This window comes from Pteropus alecto, unplaced genomic scaffold, assembly GCF_000325575.1.
Source record: "Pteropus alecto unplaced genomic scaffold, ASM32557v1 scaffold185, whole genome shotgun sequence".
Taxonomy (NCBI): domain Eukaryota; kingdom Metazoa; phylum Chordata; class Mammalia; order Chiroptera; family Pteropodidae; genus Pteropus; species Pteropus alecto.
The window spans coordinates 9,261,638-9,276,736 of NW_006438088.1; the positions used below are offsets into that span (position 1 = coordinate 9,261,638).

The 15,099-nt window shown below is 39.3% G+C and overlaps 1 protein-coding gene and 1 pseudogene across 1 annotated transcript in view; one reads left to right on the forward strand and one right to left on the reverse strand.

Annotated features, from left to right (window-relative positions):
• The first annotated feature begins 6,805 nt into the window (after nucleotides 1-6,805).
• The window catches only part of IFNGR1 (interferon gamma receptor 1), an 18,486-nt gene continuing 10,192 nt past the window's right edge, over nucleotides 6,806-15,099 (forward strand). The window contains exon 1 of the mRNA XM_006915381.3: nucleotides 6,806-7,012. Within this exon, the coding sequence (XP_006915443.1) occupies nucleotides 6,916-7,012 (97 nt within the window). The 5' untranslated portion in view covers nucleotides 6,806-6,915. The remainder of the gene's footprint in view (nucleotides 7,013-15,099) is intronic.
• Nucleotides 14,695-14,812, reverse strand: LOC112482585 (annotated as a pseudogene).

A 15,099-nucleotide genomic window follows, 5' to 3' on the forward strand; every position in this document is an offset into this window, starting at 1 on the left:
TATATGTGCTAATGTCTCCATTTAGGTCACGATTAACTTGTCTTTCCTCTTTTGGCCTGAGTGATAGTGTTGGCCTTATTATATCTCGATTTTTAATAAGCAAGTTCCTTTATAGATACAGGGAACAGTTTGGTGACTGATGGAAGTCGGGGGTAGGGGGTAGGCAAAATGGGTGAAGGTGTCAAAAGGTACAAACTTCTAGTTTAAAATGAATAAATCATTGGGATGCAGCGTGCAGTGTGGTGACTACAGTTGATAACAGCGTACTACTTCTTTGAAGGTTGCTAAGAGAGTAGATCTTAAAAGTTCTTCCAAAAGAAAAAACTTTATAACTGTATGAAGATGGATATTAACTAGATTTATTGTAATAACTTCACAATGTATACAAATGTTGAATCATTATGTTGTACACTTGAAACTAATAGTGTTATATATCAATTATATCTCAATTTTTTTTAAAAGCAAGCTCTTGTTATGATCTTCCACCAGACTGCTGATGTACTTAAACTTGACATGAAGGACTAAGGAATGAGATGGGGTGGAGATGCAGAATTGGTAGGTCTGTACCTGCTTTCACAGTGTATACAAATGTTGAATCATTATGTTGTACACTTGAAACTAATAGTGTTATATATCAATTATATCTCAATTTTTTTTAAAAGCAAGCTCTTGTTATGATCTTCCACCAGACTGCTGATGTACTTAAACTTGACATGAAGGACTAAGGAATGAGATGGGGTGGAGATGCAGAATTGGTAGGTCTGTACCTGCAGGAGCTATAAAAAGCAAAAATTGGGGGACGCAAGCTGCTGATGATGACAGATTTGTTACTTGCAATCATTGAAATCTATGGCAGTAAGCATTTTGTTAAAGATATAGTCATTTCTTTTTTATCTATAAGAAAATACATGCTGTTAAATTTTTTATTTTATTATCTTCACTACTATTTGGTAATTGCTAGGAGCCCAAGGTGAGAGTAGAAATTGGTTTCAAGATATAGTCCAAAGATCCTCTCCTGTTGTAAAGAATTTCCTGATTACTCTCCACCCATCTCAGTAGAACTGACCACTCCCTGCTGTGTTCTTACCTAAGCTGACACATCTTCTAATGCAAGTCAGATAAAGCTGTAATGTCGTTTTTAGTTTCTCTCTCTCTTAGAATAAATTCCTTCAGAGAAGGAATGATAGCTTATTTTTTTCTTTAAATCAGTGTGGCAAAGGATCTAGCAAATAATAATACAAAGCTAACTTTTATCTCCTTACCTGTCAGGCATGGGGCTAGGCACCATTCACAATTATCTCGTTTAACCTTCACAATGATCCTTCGTGGTATACATTATTCTATCTCTACTTTATAGGTAATGAAACCAAGGCACAGAGAAGTTAGGTAACTTGCCCAAGATCACATGGCTAGTTGATGGCGATGGAAGCCTTAAATCCCAGTGGTCCAGCTTCAAAAGCTTCATGCTTGATTATTGTACTGTTTTGCCTCTCTTATAAAATGTCTGATGACAGACTGACTAAAAAAGAGTCTTTCTCTATCCTAATCACTAGTTAGAATTCTGTGACAAGATGAACACACTTATCCACATGATAAATTTCCATGTAGGTAAAATTTTTCTCTACATAACTTAGAGTAGTAACTTTGTTCACTGCTATAACAGAATACTGTTATAATATGATTTTTTGGACTAGAAATCAAATCAAAACAAAAAGATAATTTCTTACTACTTGCTAGAGACTGAATATCTGTATCCCTCAAATCCATACATTAAATCCTAACTCCCAATATGACAGTGTTTGGGTGTGGGGCCTTTGAGAGGTGACTGAGTCATGAGAATGGAACCCTCATGAATGAGATTAAAACCCTTATCAAAAAGACCCCAGAGAGCTTCCTTGACTCAGTGACTTATAAACAACAGAAATTTACTTCTCACAATTCTGAAGGCTGAAAAGTCCAAGCTCACAGTGCCAGCAGGTTCAGTGTCTGGTGAGGGCCCGATTCCTGGTTCTTAGACAGCCATGTTCTCCCTGCGTCCTCACATGGTGAAGGGGTAAGGGAGCTCTCTGGGAGCTCTTTTATAAGGGTTTTAATCTCATTCATGAGAGCTCCACCCTCACGACCCAATCACCTCTCAAAGGCTCCACCTCTGAATTCCATCATATTGGGAGTTACGATTTAATGTATGGATTTGGGTGGATATAGATATTCAGTCTATAGCAAGTAGTAAGAAATTATCTTTCCATTTTGATTTGATTTCTAGTCCAAAAAATCATATTATAAATTCTTCATTCACACAAACTTAATATATTTCAATTCTCCTTTTAGAGATCTGGATAGTAGCACATATACATTCTTTGATCAAAGTATTGATTGTGGTAGTATGGTGGCAAGCTGTCTTTAAAAGTTAATTTTAATGAAAGAATGATGTGAGGTAGAGCTCTCAAACTCAAATGCCTATAGGAACCAAGAAGGTAACATAAATCGAGCAGTGTGTGAGGTGATTAAGGCAGTGGCCTTGTAGAGAAAATTTTAGTTTCTATAGATTTAAATTTTCTGAGCAAATTTTACTGACATTTGGGATCTAAGCTAAAAGAACAAACCTGAAGGTGAATTTATGAGTCATTACCTAATGAGAATTCCAGAGAGATTTATTTGCCTAGAGCTGTGTGTTTTTTCATGTCAAGGAGTAGTGAACCCTCTCTTCCCCAAACCCAGGGCAATGGAGACATCTCTTGGAATGTAAGGCTGGATACTCCAGTCTTGCCTGCCCTGTGGAGAAATTTATTCACAGCCCAAAGGTTAAGAACCCAGATCCATCTCCTTTCGCATCTGCCTACAAATTATAGAACCGTTTATCTAAATGTTGATCGAAGATTAAAGTGGAGAGAAGCCTTAAGCTGAAGCCTTGTGAAGCAGGACAGTTCTAGGTTCTCAAAGTAGGAGGTCTCGGAGTATCTGAAAAAGCAGCAAGAGGGCACTGGGCATTGGCGTGGTAAAAGAAAACACTCGGAGAGGAAGAAGCCTTGCAAAATTCTTGCACGATTCTTTTTCAGCAACAGTTATCTAGATTAGTGTTTTGGGTGATGTTGAGAAATATTTTCTAAAAGAACATGGTAGCTGTCCTCTATGAGACTGACCACACATGGCTAGAAGTTATGTTAGGTGGGTTTTTTAGTTGCCAAGGATAGAGATACTCAGATTACCTTTAGTGACAAGTGATTCCAGTGAAGATGTTTGGGAATGTCAGAAGAGGAAACAGTGACCAGTGAGCTGGACTTCAGGGGCCACAGTGAGGGAGCACTGGCCAGGTACTAATAGTGCTACCAAGCCTCTGGCCGCTGCTGCAACTCCAAGACCTGGGCCTCTTCTTCTTCCCTCAACAGGAATCTTCTCTGCTTAATATTCTAGTGTTCTACTTTCTGTCCTTGAGTTTGTTGTTCTTTTCGCCTTGCCCCTTTCCCCTTCGGCTATCCACCTTTCCATTGTGGTTTACATTCCAGCTCTCTGAGAGTATTTATGTTGGCCTGGCATTGAATAAGAAAAAAATTCAGCTCAATTAACAGAAAATTAAACTGGCTGTGGTTTAAATCAATAGGGCTTTACTTTTTGTCCTATAACAAGAGTCCAGACGTAGGTGGTTGTATCAGCCGCTCAGTGCTAATAATGACACCTCAGGCTTTCTTTCTATTCTTCCATTTAGCTATTGGTTTCTCATCATCAACCATGTGGCCTCTTGGTTGCAAGATGGCTGTTGCAGATCCAGGCGACATATTTCTACATTTAAAGCAAGAAGACTGGAGAAGGGTCAAGGACAGCAAGCTCTCCTGTTGTATCTGTTCCATGCACACGCACACACACACAGACTTCCACTTATGTCTTATTGACTGAAACTGTGTCATATGACTACACTTAGCTGCCATGAAGGTTGGGAAAGTGAGTATTACACTTTTACAGGCTCTGTAGTAGGAAGGCAACATGGAAGAAAGATATTGAGAAAGTTTTTAGTAGTTAGCTAATGAAAAGTGTCTATCACAGTCACCATCTTGCATGTGGCATATACTCATATCTTAGGCAGTACTCTGAGACGTCATCTACTGGAAGACTTTGCAAAATATTGAATACTTATTCAATATTAATAGAATGATCAGCACTTGTCCAAGTGTAGTTGTTCTCTTTGGGTAATGCTTATCACAATTCCAGTATTTATATATTAGTGAATGGTAATAAGTGTTAATGGCAAAAGTATAGTTAAGTAGAGGGTACTGTGGCGGTATGCGTAGAGAGGGTAGGGTAGTATTGGCTATAACTTACAGAGTAGTCAGAATTCAGGACCAAATGCTTTAGCCAAAAGCTTTTCAATCTTCCTCCTTTGAAGAGAAACAGGCAGGCATTTTTGCTCTAGAGAAAAGGGAAGTAAATGCACAGTGCCAGGAGACAAAAATGTACAGTTTATGCTGCACACCCTGTCTCTGTTCTCATTCAATCATAGTTCTAACTTCTTAAATTATTTCATTTGGCAGGTTAACTTCCTTCCTCTGGGCTGTGTTGAGTGTAGCTGACAAACTGTATTCTTGTTCCTGAGAAGCACTTCAGTTGGCACTTAGCTCTAGAATTCTCCACCCCTCACATAGGTTTTCTTGGTTTTAAAAATTCACCAGAGGGTATAGTGGGACCAACATATACTTGGATATTCTCAAGCCATTAGGCATTGGAAACTAGCACTGCTCGTTTGCCTTCCGTGTGGCTATATAAGATCTATATATTGAATTTTACAATATATTATACTGATATTTCTCCTATCTCTCTTACTAGCCTGTAACCTCCCACCCCCTAAGTTTTATGGAGGCTAATTCTCCCTTGTCCTTCACCTCATAACATAATTATAATTGTCTTAAGAAAAAATTTCCTTAACACTTAGACTAAGTTTCTCTTTATGCTCCTGTAAATCCATTGCTCTCTCTGATAACAATGACCACAGTTTTGGTAGTTATTTGTGTAATAGCTTGATTAATGCTTGTTTAATCCCTCAGTAAGCTCCACGAAGGCAGGGGCCAATCTGTCTTGCTCAGATCTATATCTTAGTGCATAGCAGTGCTGGGCACATAGTGGCACTCAATAACATTTCATGAATTAATAAATATCTTTAGTTACCAAGTGACTAACACAGTGCCTCAAACAGATTGTCCACTGTGGTGGGCGCTGATTGCGAAGCTCTGCCCAGATTCCCCCTTCAGGAATAGAAGACTTAGCCCCATGCCCTCCCCGCTACTGGGAGCGCTGTTGGCAGAAACCTTCAGCTCTTATCACTCTTTGGAGAATGCCTCAGTTAAATATATGGACAGCATCATATTCCTTTCCAAGAGTGGTTTGCATCCAATGATTACTCAATGCTGGCAGTTGAAGGCTGAGACATTCATACTAACTCAAGACACCTCTAAAAGGCCATCCCAGTCCTAAGGGGTCATTGAAGACTTTGTTGCAATGGCATCACAGATCAACTTCTCCCTCTGCTCACCAGTCCTGATCTGACTTGTAGCCTTTAGAACCATGAGAAATAAAATTGTTTTTCATAAGCCATCCGATCCATGACACATTGTAATAGCAGCCTGAATGTACTAATATAGTGGGCATCTGTAGTCATCAAACAAAACTTGGTCTAGATGGAGCTAAAGCTTTCCAAAACTTGGAAAACTTGGTCTAGATGGAGCTAAAGCTTTCCTATTCAAAGTGTGGTCCTAGAGCCAGTGGCATCGGCATTCTTTGTGTATCTTGTTAGAAATGTAGCATCTCAAGCCCCAATCTGAATCATACCTACTGAATCTGAATCTGAATTTTAACAAGATGCCCAGGTGATTCACCTGTACATTGAAGGCAGAGAAGTACTAGCTAAGGGATTTATGAATATAAATAAAACAATCCAGCTAATAATTCCACTCGAGTTTGTGCAGTATTTTTATAAGGGTTTTCTCTCTAAAATTTTGCTAAGCTCTAGTGTAACTATGCATTCTTTCATTCAACAAATACTAATTGAGTGCTGAAGTTTTCAGCTTGCGTTATAGAGGGAGGAGAAAATAAACATCAATATGCCAGTTGTAGGGTGTGAAGGAAGGTGATAAGTGCCATGAAAAAATAGTAGGCAAGTTAAAGAGATTGAGAAGATAGGTTGCAATTTCAAATTTTTGCAAAAGGCCATGATAAGCAGAGACTTGAAGCAGGTGACGTAGTTAGCTATATGCATATCCAACATAGCTGAAGTGGAAGGGGAGAGACGCAGAATAATAGATGTGGTCACAAAGAAAACGGGTAGATCTCATGATGAGGATGCTTAATAAATACAAATGCAGGAATTAGAGAAGGCACTTAACAGTTATTTCTGTTCTAAACTCTCAGGTTTCCAAATGCCTGGATAGCGAAGTCTAACAGGGTAAAATAATTGTGGCTGGGCTGTTGCCTAGGGCGGAGTTCTGCAATCACGAACACTGAAAAAAATAGGAAGAAGAATCCCGGAAGGTGGTGCCAAGCCGAAAGAACGTAACCTTTGGATCCAAGTTCCTCACAAACCCGTGAGCCCAGGTCACAACCCCAGACTGTCATGCCCATAACGCCGTGCTTCCTCGAAACTGGCCTCTCCTGGCCTTTTAGTCCTAGTCGGGATCCCGCCTCTCGGCTCATGCAGGGTCCCCAACCTGCCTGGCTCCAGCCACCCGGCCCCGCCTCCCCACTCTAGCCCCGCCTCCCCCGTTCTGGCTCCGCCTCCTGGGCGTGGTGGCGTCTCCGAGTCTGAGTCTGGGCTTCACGACCCACGCCCCAGCTCCGCCGCGGGTCTGCGGTGGCGGAAGTGACGCGAGGCTCAGGCCTGAGGGCCGCGCTGGTCGGGACGCTCTCTGCTGCTCAGGGTCGCACCCCGAAAATATGCAGAGCAGAATGGCTCTCTTCCTCCTTCTCGTTGTCATCACGCAGGCCACGAGCAGGGCTGAGATGAGCGCCACGGATCCGGAGCTGTCCTCGGGTACTGTCGCTTGCGGCAGGGTCGCGGCCGGGTGGGGACGGGGAGCAGGGGGGGCCGGGGAGGAAACCGCCCCAGCCAGGAAGCCCCGCCCGGCGGGGCCGCACCCGCATTCGCCCTGGGTGTCGGGTTTCTCGGACGCTCGGGAGCGGCAAGTCCTGTGCGGTTGGCTCCTGGGAAGGCGACTCGGGGTCTCCGCGGTTTGCGCCCTTCAGGTTCCCTTTCCTTCTCCTCTTTTGTTGCTGCCAAAACAACAAAACAAGCCTCTCGGTTCTCCAGTTCTTTTAATGTTTAATTTTTAAATAAGCGAGTTTCTTCAGCATTTGTACACTGTGGCCACAGCTCAAGATTTAAATGCTAAATTCTTGGGGACGGGGGTCAAATCCTTAGGATGGACGAGAAGTTGTTCTTTCGTCATCTGAGAATTAAGTGGCAGTAATTGGCCGTTTTGCGTATGTCTGGAAGCGGTGCTCGTGCACTTACGAGCCAGTTTGTCAGGTGGTAGGTCTCTTTGCATAGCTTGGTTCCTGGAAGCATTTTATTTCTGACTGCTGATTGAAATTTCTCAGAAAACAGATGCTGAGATTACGCTTTTCTAAAGTTCGGTGTAATGGTGATTCGGAGCTCTAATAAAATCAGTAAATCTCTTCTGCGAGAGGGATAAACCTAAATTATCAGAAACCCCTTCAATCTTGAGTGTCTCCTCAGTATCCACAGCTAGCAATCGCCTGGAAGGGATCAGGGAGGCCCAACTTCCATCACCCTTGACAAACAGTCTGAAGCCTTGTATTATGTCTTCCTCCGTGAGCTTCTGTTAGGTGTGTTCCATTCGTATCCAGCTCACTGGCTTGTTCTTTAAAAGTCAAGCAAACACTCATTTCCTGGGACAGACATTGTACCAGGTGTTGGATATAGAAAAATTGGAGTTACTCGGTTTCTGCTTTCAAGGATCATAATTATATAGCTAACAGTTATTAAGTGCTGGGCACCATTGTAAGTTCTGATCACATCTCATTTTCACTACAACCCTATAAACTAGGTGCTATTGGTATCTCCATTTATGGATGAAAAAGTGAGGCATATGGAGGTCTGCTCAATTTGTAGAGAAGTCTCTGGGTACTCGGTGGGCAGCCTGGGAGTTGGGCTCCAGAGTCCCAGGTTCTTAACTACTCTGCAAACTGCCATTCCCTAGGACAAGTTAGTCATCCACAAGGGCAGTTGTAGTACATTGTGATAAGAGCTTGAATTTAATGCACAGGCTGTTTACTGGAAAGCAAGATAGGGGTGCCTGGCTCTGACCAGGGGAGTCAGAAAGATGAGAAGATGACCCCAGAGTTGGAACTGGAGGTGCAGAGAGACTTGTGTGTGCATAGGAAGAAGTGTGAAACAGCATGTTGAATGAGTGGAATATTAAGCATTTTACTGTAGAATGTGTGTGTGAGGATGCAGGGGCAGATAGGAAGGGCGGAGAGGTAGGAACCAATTAATGAAGTGCTTCGTTACAGTCAAGTGTAACAGCAAAGGATAGAAACACAGCTTTGGCTGACTTAGGCAAAAAGAGGAATTGATCAGTCTAAGCAAGACTCAGAGTCTAAGCAAGAGTTAAACAGAAAGGTAGAGATGCCAGCTGGGCCTCAGGAAGCTCAACTAGGAAGTCAAACTGCCAAGACTCTCTATTTTTTAATACTAACTCTGAGCACTGACAGCTTTCTTTAGTTGGCAGGAATTATGGATGTTGACAGCTTTGATTTTGACATCTTGCAGCTTCTTCTATCTTAATCCCAGAGGAAAGCTCTGATTTGTCCGGCTTGGGTCAAGTGCCAGCTCACATGGGAAGGACATTGTCGCAGGGGATGGTGGTAGGAGAGTTCCTAGAAGAGAAATAATGTACCTGAAAGTACAGGTGCTGTGTCAACAAAATAATATGCTCACTGTACCTTGCTCAAGTCAGTGGGCAGCCATTGGATTATTTTAAGAGGAGAAATGATTTTATGTAGGGTCAGAATTGCTATTTAGAAAAACCATTCATCTTATAAAATAATTACGGGGTAGAATCAACTAGAGAGGTTAATCAGGTCGCTGTTTAAGTGTGGGAGGAGTTGATGAGGTGACTTGATGTGGAAGAGAGGAAGAGGATGACTCAGGTTCTTCATTCAGGCAGAATATTAAACCAGTGCCAGGCTCTTCCCGTACAGGGCCCTCCTAAGCATGGCACCTCTTGTGACTGCACAATTTGCTGCTCATCCTTGAAGCAGGTCCTGGGAGTAGAATTGCCTGCATGTTCCCCATGGAAAGATCTGCTATGACCTCAGTATGCCAGCATTTTTCTAAACACAAATGTCGGCAACACACCCTCCCCTTTTTTTCAGTGTATTTTCAGTACAGTTATCTAGTTTTTTCAGTACATTTCTCTAGCTTTTGTTGTGTTCCCAATGCTTTTAAAGTTATGCTTTTAAAGTTATTTTAAAACGCAAACTCTCCAGAGAGTAGGAGGAAAACCCACAGGGACAGCCTGCTTCTGGCTCTTGGTTAGCTTCCCTGTCTCTCCTGCTTGGTACTTAATACACAGTCAGTGTGTTAACTCTTACTAGTGCTGGGTTTGACTGTGTATTTGGAAGTTCATCTTAGATGAGGGGACCTAGTAGGAACAGGGAAACAGGCAAGAGAATATAGCCAGCCTCTGAAAAATCCAAGTGGTTGGGAATGTATTATATTACAGTTGGAGGCTTTCATTAATATTTAAGTGAATTGATATGGAAATAAGTCCATGTGCGCCATCTAATAAGTAGTGTTTCACTTTTCAAACACTTTTACGTATAAAAGTAATATAAATCTTTCAGTGAATCAGTGCCTGCTAGTGGCTGCCTTCTCCCAGTTTGCTTTTCCCACGCTGTAATATCTGAAGAGCAGACTGCCCTCGAGCACAGACGTGGGGCTCTTACTTCACCTTCTCTACTTTTTCAATGGGTGCTTCTACTCATGCTCCGACTTTAGGATAATGCTGTGGGTGTGTTTAAATTTTTCATTATTTCCTTAAGATTCTATTTTTATTTATTATAGAGATTCCAAATATTTAAGATTATTTTAATTGTATTTATGGCACAGGTATTATTAATTTTCTTTTTCATTTTATTCTGATGCGTGATTCATATGGACTTTGAAAGTTCCGTATTTCATTTCTGTATAAAAGAATACCTAAAGTAGCCCATTTAAAGAGCTATCTTATAAATTTGGCAGCACACAGCAATAGTGCAGTTGTTGTATGAACTAGATGAATAATTATTGGTTCCATTTTAATTAGACAGACAATCAGAATAAGAGTTGAACCAGAATTAAATGAATTCCTGACAAGAAGGAATCAGTTTACTTGTCATTTTCTTATTAAGGGAATGTCTTTATTTTGGATTATCATAATACATAGTAACGTTAATATGAAGTATTCATTTTAGTCTTATCCATTTTAAAGAAATGATTTATTTGAATACATTGTTCATATTTTGCAGTGGCCATCATTTAATTGTGACAGTATAATAAATCAGGCGAAATTACTTGAAGCAGGTGCTTATGAAGTCATCAGAAAACAATTATCTCCAATTCCTATTTACATATGGAGGTTGCTTTCCCCATATTTTATTAAACTATCCCAAAAATGACACTTAAGCAGCTTTTCTTAATTAAAACCAACAAAACTTTACATATTGTCAAGTCTTTAGATAACTTTTCTAAGCCTTTGTTCTCACCAGTAAAAATATGTATAATAATATTACGTCCCTCATAGGATGGTTGTGGTGCTTAACTGAGATAATGCGTAAAAAAGTTGAGCACATTCCTTGTCCTGTAGTAAATGTATAATATATGCTAGTGATTATCATTCAATTATGAGCACCATTATTTTAACAAATATATTTTATAATATTAAATTATTTTAGTTATAGATGAGAAATTTGTGTTGGCTTAAAAAAAACTCATCTATATGAGGAATTTAAATAGACTTAGCACCTAATATGTTCTTTCACCTTTTTCCTGAAAAGGCCTTTTTTATTTTTTCAGTTCCTAAAGTATTTCTCAACTTAGAATGACTCAGCCCAAAAGGATGTTAGTCTTGAGAAATGACTACTGGTCCAATTAGAATTTATTGGCATGCCAAACAAACCCAACTAGATGAAATTGGTTAAACAGGAGCAAGAATAAAATCCTGCATTTTACGTCAGTAAATTGGTCGAGCAAGTATTTATTGGATAAGCCCTAACTTGGTGGTGGTTTGAGTAAAAGATCTGGGGGATTTTGTCAATTATAAGTTCAGTATAAGCCACTATTCCATATGCCTATCTCTTAAAATAAGAGAAGAAAGAAAGTATTTCATTCACATCTGTTGCATCGCTTCTGGGCTCCACATTTTAAGAGAGCGAGTGATAAACCAGAATAGGTCCCAAAGACAGACAAGGATGAGAGAAGACTGTGGGGACACTAGGGGTCTTGACCCAGCTGAGGAACTATTATATAGAAGGTAAAATAGACTGGAAGCGTTTTAGGTGTCCTCACTCAAACTCTTAGTTTTGAAACTATCTTTTTCTGCAGGTGTAAGAACATAGTATGGGGATGTAATGTACAACGTAATGACTATAATACTACTAGATGGTATATTCACAGGATGCTAAGAAGGTAGATCCCAAAAGTTCTCATTACAAGGAAAAAGACATTTGTTTTCTCTTTTTTTTCTTATATCTATATGAGATGATGGATGGTAACTAAACTTATTTTGGTTATTTTGCAGTGTATATAAGTCAAGTGATTAAGATATACACCTTAAACTTATACCATGCTGTAAATCATATGCCAATAAAATGAAATTTAAAATATTTAAAAAAGAAAATAATGTAGTAGAAAATAGACTGTTTTTCCATTACTCTCATAAAGCAATGGATATGTGATTCCTGAATTTCAAAACCCTGAAATATAGGAAAGTTTCAATGAAAAAACTTTTATGAACACTTGAAACATCATATGTAAGAATTCTCTTAAATCTGTAGGACACTGCTACTTGCTAAGAGAAAAAGTTGGAAAGCATCAAGAAAAATAGACATTTTGTCTATACTAGGAAACTATTCAAGAGGTAGAGATCATGACCATAAATATATTCTGAAAAAAAAATGCAAAAGTCTTGATATGATATTTTTCACTTTATCTGTCTGGATTTCTCGTGACATTTCGCACTTTGCAGTGTAAGAAGAAACTTTTGTGAAAATATCCATGGCCTTGCATCTTTAACATGAAGAGAGTGTTAGATCTCTTTTAAGAGTCATTCATTCAGGAAAGGGTCTGGATGCTTTAACTTGGAGCATTTGTTTTGGGGTTATGTCAAGTGACTTGAAATCCACAAAAACAACTTAATTCCTGGCCCCTTTATGCTTCTTTTTGCTCCTCAGTTTGCCCTTCCCATAGAGGCAGATTGTCCAATGGTGTCTACAGAGTATGAGCTCTGTTCTGCCGTAGATGACACATATTCCAGACAGTCTTTTTATGCTATTGTGTTAAAATCAGTGAAGCACTCCTGTGGCTGTCACTCTTTCAGTAGAGGCACAGGTGCTTTTGGCAGTTACAAGGTGTAGCACAGGTCGTAGCCCTTACTTCTTTCACCATCCATGCAGAGGAAATCTGAAATTGTCTGTAGTTGTTTGTGTCCTCCTTCACTCTCCCCTCTCCAGGAATTATTACAAAGCTGTTCTTGCTGCTCTGTGTTTTGATCTTTTGTGACATCCTCATTGCCCCGTTGAGTGTACTGCTTCAGTACTTGCTGCTCTTTGTGGATATTTTCTGTCCCCTCCTTTGCTCTTTTTTTATATTCTGTGTCATCTCATTTATCACCAGGAAACAGTTGGCTGTAACCAGAAACTCTTTTTTTTCCTGCATTGTAATGGAATGTTATGAAAAACTGATTTTTTTCTCCTGTGTCTAGTTTTGTTAAATCCTCAGGTGTTCTGAAGAGTTCTAGGAAGCAGATCTTAAAATAGCTAAAGTTTTCTCTGGTTAGTATACAAATATAATGCACCAAATAACTCTGAACTCATTTCCAAAGACAACATGAGTTACAGAAAACTATGGGCATTTTAAAGAGATGGAGAGATCTGTAAGATTATTTTATTTTGTGAGATACTCTAGTAGGATCTTTCTTTAAATTCCATACATAATACTCTCTTACTGTTTATACATGTTTTCATTTATATAAGGTAAATTTATTATAAATGTAAGTTTGCTGTAAGCCCTAGTTATTTTAATCTGAATATGTAACAATTTAAACTTAGGTTACAAAATTCTGACATTTAATAAGAAACTACTCATATCTATTATGTCATTTTGGTAAGATGACAAAAGCAGTTGTCTAATAACCGCATGGTTTCTCGTCTGGTGGCATGAAAACCACAAGTTATATCTTTTGGTGTAAATATTTAAAAGTTTCTCCTTTAATCTTGTAGTAATTTCTGTCTGTAATAATCCATCAAAAGCTCTTCCTCCTGACACCTGTCTGTCTTGATTACTTTGAAAGCTACGATTTAAGTCCTTGTCTTAGTTTAACCATGTCAAGCTTTTACTTAAATTATGAGAAATATGATTTGATTCACATTAAAAACTAATCTAATGTTATACAAATCTTCTATTGTTTGTGGTTTTATAATACATGATTCAGTCCTCTCTTAAATATAAATGCACTTTGTTCGATATTCCAGGATTTAGATTGACTTCTATATGCCATTTCCTCAAATACAGGAATTTCAGATTGAGTATATACAGTTAAAATGTCCATCCTACTGGGAATCATTTTTTAAAAGGAAAAGAAGCACTCATCATTATTGGAAATTGGAGGAAGGTGGATCCTTGTCATGCAGTGGCAGAAAGCATGGCTACACTAAGAAATGTACCTGGTGACCTGTGTGACCTAGCTAAGGAGGTTTCCACGCAAAGTGTTGAAGGTGTTCTGTGGTTTCTTCTTGCTTCTAGTAAATGCAAGACTAGAGAGAGTAATCAAGGGAAGGATTGTTAAAAAGAAAACAGGACCTGCTGGTTTGAAAATTCTCAGCCTCTGGAAAAGCAAAAGATGCTAAAATTAAGAAGTGGCTTCTGAAGGAAGTTCAGATTCATTATATGAGTTTTCCATGCATCAACTACCGCTCTTATCTGGTTGCAAAATTCTGTTTATATGCGTGATCGTTATTTGATATCAAGGTTGAATTGAACTGGGTGCCTTTTATTTCCACCTCAACCATAGATTTTAAGCTATTCGAGACTACGTTGTTTCAGGTAGTCCAAGTACAAACCTACCATAGAAAAAGGAACCCTATTAAGCAAACCTCAGTCTACTCCACTGTACCCTGTGTAGTAGGTGTTTCCTTTAACAGTAAGCAAATATCTTATGTGTGTGAAATTAACACCTCACTTGACAGATGAGGAAATCTGAAGGAAATATTTAATAGCATAGCCAAGAAAGAACCCAGATTTTTTAAAGTCCAAACCAGGGAATATTTTTCTTTTTCTTTTCTTATTTATGTTTTTTTTTAATAGTTTCTTAAATTTTTTATGTTTGTTTGTTTGTTTGTTTGTTTGTTTATTTATAGATGAGGCAACTCTTGGTTGGCCTCACAGATTGCAAGGACCTTGTCAGCTTACAATCCCTTATTTTTTTATTTTTATGCCTACAGCACCTGGTCTTCCTAGGTGGTCTCCCATCCAAGTACTAACCAGACCCGACCCTGCTTAGCTTCTGAGATCAGATGGGATCGGGCTTGTTCAGAGTATCATGCCATAGATGGGATATTTTTCTTATTAGAGCAGTCTACTTGATCAAAACCTGAGTGATCATCATTATCATCTGGGGTGCTTTAAAAAATATACTTTGGGCTCTCTCAGAATTTTTGAGGAGGATGGTAAGTTATGTTTGGAAGCCACTGAACCGTGGCCACATTGCCATTCATTTATTTATTTTAATTGTATGAGTAAATCATATTTAATGGAGTTTTCCATTTTCGGTCTTCTTATTATCTATACCTTCATTTATAAAGAAGGGAAGGAAGCGGGAGGAGGGAGGGAGAGGGAAA